The sequence below is a fragment of the Galeopterus variegatus genome, unplaced genomic scaffold (assembly GCF_000696425.1).
Source record: "Galeopterus variegatus unplaced genomic scaffold, G_variegatus-3.0.2 Scaffold2073, whole genome shotgun sequence".
Classification (NCBI taxonomy): Eukaryota; Metazoa; Chordata; class Mammalia; order Dermoptera; family Cynocephalidae; genus Galeopterus; species Galeopterus variegatus.
In genome coordinates this window covers 16,734-21,243 of record NW_007728184.1, presented here as the reverse complement: position 1 = coordinate 21,243, position 4,510 = coordinate 16,734, and the positions used below count along the sequence as shown (strand labels likewise).

The following is a 4,510-nucleotide window of genomic DNA, read 5'->3' as shown; positions in this document are numbered from 1 at the left end:
CCCAGCCACAGGGCAGGGCCCGGCTGAACGGGGCTGGGCTGAGCTGGGCGCCCCCGCCGGCACCGGCCTCGCCTTCCTCTGCCGCACCGACCCGACCCCGCCGCCGGCACAAAAGGCCGGAGCCGCAGGCCGCCGCCGAGTCAGCGACACCCCCTTCCTGCCCCCGCCCCGTCGCGTCACGGCGCCGCCCCCCGGCCGGGAGGAGGACTGGGAGGGAGCAGCCGAGGCCTAGATGCAGAGAGGCTGGGGAGAGAGTCGGCCATACGGTCACACGGGGAGAGGAGCCAGGGAGAGGGGAGCGGGGGACAGAGACACAGAGACACACGCAGAGAATGTTTATTAAACCCAGACACTGTGGTGGCAACACTGGATACAGGCTGGAGAACCCTCTTCCCTAGAACTCGGAAAATGGTCCTCAGCTCCAAATATGCCCCTGGCCCGCTCCCGGCCCTCCCAGGGAGGAACGTGGAGGTGGGTGGAGGTGGGGGGATGCAGACGCGGGGAAACCGAGGGGTGGGGGAGCCGAAGCTGGCGGGAAGGGGCTGTGCCGGTGGGCCTCTCCCCCTCCCCTTCCCCCTCCCGGTCTCTGGGCCCAGGTTCCGGGCCCCAGGAGGTCCCAGTGCCTCGTCTCTGGGGTCTTCCGAGACCCCATAAGCCAGACCAAGTCAGAATCCAGCCCTCTCGCTCTTATCCGCGCAGTGACCTTGAGCAAGTCACCCCTTCCTAGGGATCCCATTAACTCTGTGGTAAGGGATTGCCCACGGCAGCGCAGAGGCGGGCCTCATGAGCCCTTTTACAGCGAGCAAGCCCAACCTCAAAGATGGGAAGCGACTTGTTGAGGTCACCTGGCCAGTAGGCTGCAGAGTGGGATGTAAGCCTTGTCTGATGCTATCACCTGCGCCCACCTCTGCAAGCTGCTGTCAGAATCTGCTGGTGTCCTGGGCTCCCTGCCCAAGAGCATAGAAATGTGAGTCCCATTTCACAGCTCCTGGGCCGAGGCTCCCCAGCAGAGGGACTTGCCCCCCACCCCTCTCCAGGGTAGGCTGTCCCTACACCTTTTAAAAACTCTATTCCCATCCCTCCTCAGCTCTTAACCCTTCCCCTCCCTTCCCCACAAAAACCAACAACAACAACAACAAAAATAAAAAAAACCCACCTGACTTCTCCACTTTGGAGGATTGCAGGCCCAAAATTTCAGTTTTCCCTGACCCTTCTCCTTCGTAAACATTCATATGTGAATTTTATCTCTCAGCAAACCCTATTGGCTCTACCTACAAAATCTATCTAGAATCTAAACTCTTCATCCCCCTCCCCTGCCCCCACCCTGTCCCAGCTTCCATCCCCTCCTGCCTGGACATCCCTGCAGCCTCCTTCCTGGTCTCCTGCTCCTGTCCCTGTCCCCACAGTCTGCTCCCACCTGCAGCCAGAGGGAGCCTGTGAACACTTGAATCAGGTCAGGCCCTCTTGGCTCAGAGCCTTGTCTCTACTTCACTCCAGCTAAAAGCCAAGTCTTCACCTCGGCGCCCAAGGCCCTAGTGATCTGGCCCCTTTCATCTCTCTGACCTCACCTCCTCTGTCTTCCTCCAGCCTCTCTACTGTTCCTCTAACTTGCCAGGCACATTCTTGCCTCAGGGCCTTTGCACTTGCTGTTCTCTGTGCATGGAAAGCTCTTCCCCCAGTTCTTCCCATGGCTGCCTCTCACTCTCAGATGTCTGAGAGGCCCCTTTCCACCATCTTCATCGATCCCACTGCTCTCTGTATGTTTCTGTTTGCCTATTTCTTCCTTTGAAATACTTTTACATTTTTAATTAGGAAATACGTATTTCAAACAGGAAAAAAATATAATGGTCATCTATGTCCCTATCACCTATATATAATAGATGTGGACATTTTGCCATTTTGCTTTAGATCAGATCTTTTCTTTTTTTAAGGAAATAAACTACTACAATTACAGCCGAAGGGTAAGCTCCCCATCCCTCCTTTCTCTGCCCATGTCTTCCAAGGTACCCCCTGCCCTGAGGTTGGTGTGTGTCTTTCCCGTGCAATTTCTGTCCTTGTTCTACATCAGAATGCATCCACCAACAAACAACAGTAGCCTATTATTCAGTGTCTTTTAAAAAAGATACATAATTAGGCTCCTACTGTATCATTTTGCAACTTGCTTTTCTCCATCATCATTTCAGAAATTTCTCCACGTCAACACACAGAGCTCTACTTCATAAACTTTAACTCTTATGGAGTGTTCATTGTTGGAAGAAACCACAGTAGATTTTCTATTTGGGGCCAGAGCAGTTCTTTCCTCTTTCCCCCTGTGACTTGAACTCCCCAGTTCCTGTCTCCTTGTGCCTGAGGTAGTGTTTCCTTGCAGAAGTTTTGTTTAAACTTTCTCTTTTGTCTGTAAGCTATAGCAGGAAATACCTCTTACATTGGCCTCCAGAATGCACTTAGAAATATGTGTAATGCCACAGAAGTTGCAGGAAACCACACTTACCCTCACCATGCCTTGCAAATGTTGTTTTCAATTCTGTCCTATTTCAGTTTAGAAAAAAAGGGCTGATTGCAACTCACTACATTGCTTTCATGGCCCCTAAGTGGGTCCTGACCAATAGTCTAAAAAACACCATGTGGGTCAAAGGGGGTGTCATCCTCCACTCTTAGTAGGCAGCACTTGGCTGAGCTTATAGTCAATTGTCCCAACACACACTCCCAGCTGCCTGTTTTTGTTTGTGCATCTATTTCATGACTTCCAGTTAGGGCCCTATGGGCTAAGGCCACACTCTTAACTGACCCACAGCCTCACCTAGACAGTCACAGCCACAAGGAGCCCCCCCTCAAGCATGAGTCTCTAGAGAAAGAGAGACGCTATTTCCCATCCACTGCCCAGGTCTGACCTGTCCTGGGACAGACTCTCCAGGTCTGGGGTCCTCAGCTGCTGTAAGTGCCGGCAGGTTGGGGTGCAAGGGGGTGACTCTCCATCACTGGATGGTGTAATGTGAATGGAGGGCACCTCCAGGAGGCTCCAAGCCTCAAGGGCCAGGCCCTGGGCCTTTTCACCCTGTGGCTGCTGCCTCTGCTGCTCAGCTCGGGGGGCAGGCAAGCCCTGGGCATTGTCCTGGGCCAACGGGGGTGCCCAAGGTAGCAGGGGCAGGAACTCAGCCATGGGGAGAGTCTTGGACAGCGGTGTGGTCTCTGGGGGAGGAAAAAGAGAGGTAAAGGGTAGAGCCCCTGTCCGTGCCCCTTCCCCCTTCCCCTGCTGCTCCACTAAGAGAGATGAGCTGTGGTTAAGAGCACAGTTTGGGGGTCAGAGAGATTTGAGTAGGATTCCCACCTCTACCAACATCCTCCCCTGGGGTATCTCAGTTTCCTCTTCTGGAAACTGGAGATCCTAATACGACATCCTAGGATGGTCAGGGAGTGTCAGAGAGCTCAGACATGTAGAGCACCTAACCCACGGCCCCCATACGGTAAGTGCTCAGTAAACATCTGTTTGTGCCCCTGAGCTGGGGGCTATTTTTTCTGAGCATTTACTAAGGCCATGCCTAGGGTGTTCGGTACACCCTCCCCCACCCAGCGTTCCTTCCACACACAGGGCCAGGAAGGAGCCAGGCCTGAGTGGGCCCCAGAGGCCTGGCCCTGGGTAACGGCTGGTTAAGCGGAGAAGAGAGGCAGAATCCAGATTTCCCTTCCCTGTTTGCTCAGCAATTGCCCCTCCCAAGGCAAACAAAGGGAGGGTGGTTGGCTGTCGCCGCCACCTCCGCCTGGGAGGAAGCCAAGCCAGTTCCTGCGGCTATGGCTGCGGCTGTGATGTTGGAGGCCGCTTGGATCTGGGGAGGCCAGACCAGAGTCTGCCTCTCCTCATGGCAGAACAGCAAGGACTTCTTGCCACCCAGCTGCCGGGGGGAGTAGGGAAGGAGGATCTGTGGGGCCCAGAGAGGGTTTCCCCTGTTTGGGGGAAGACCCTGACCTTTACAGGCCAGGGCTGGACCTTCCCAGGTCTCCTAGTACCCCAGTACCTCTACCTTATGGGTTCCTCCTCCTTCTGTCCTCATGGGTTTCAGACTTCCAGTGAAAGGGCAGGAGACCAGTCCCTTCCTTTCCCCCAGGAGTCCTGGCTGGACCAGAAAGTCACGACCTTGCAGGCTGGAATAGCGTGTCCGGCTGGAGTCATGTTACCCTCTGGCCAACTATTCCTGGGACAAAGGACTGAGTGGGTGCGTGGCGTGGGTATGCATACCAGGGGAGAGGCAGTTGAGGAAAGGGCTATCCTCACCCTAGGCTCTAGTGTTCTGTCTCTCCGTTTGGTCTGCAGCCAGCCACAATGTAGCTTCTGTCCTGTCCCTCTACTCCCCCAGGACTGCTCCTCCAAGTTCAGAGATCACCCCCGTGTGGCCAGTCCAGCACATTTTCCAGTCCTCATTTTCCTACACTGTTCTTAGAAGCCCTGAACCTGGGAGATCCCTCTACCTTCTGGGAGCCTCTCTTGGTCTCTGTGATGACACAGTTCCTTCTC

The 4,510-nt window shown here is 54.9% G+C and overlaps 1 protein-coding gene across 1 annotated transcript in view; it reads right to left on the bottom strand.

The window, feature by feature from the left end:
* The window catches only part of GRAMD1A (GRAM domain containing 1A), a 24,022-nt gene extending 20,862 nt beyond the window's left edge, over positions 1-3,160 (bottom strand). Inside the window, exon 1 of the mRNA XM_008580354.1 lies at positions 2,892-3,160. Coding sequence (XP_008578576.1) covers positions 2,892-3,160 — 269 coding nt within the window. The remainder of the gene's footprint in view (positions 1-2,891) is intronic.
* Positions 3,161-4,510: the final 1,350 nt, after the last annotated feature.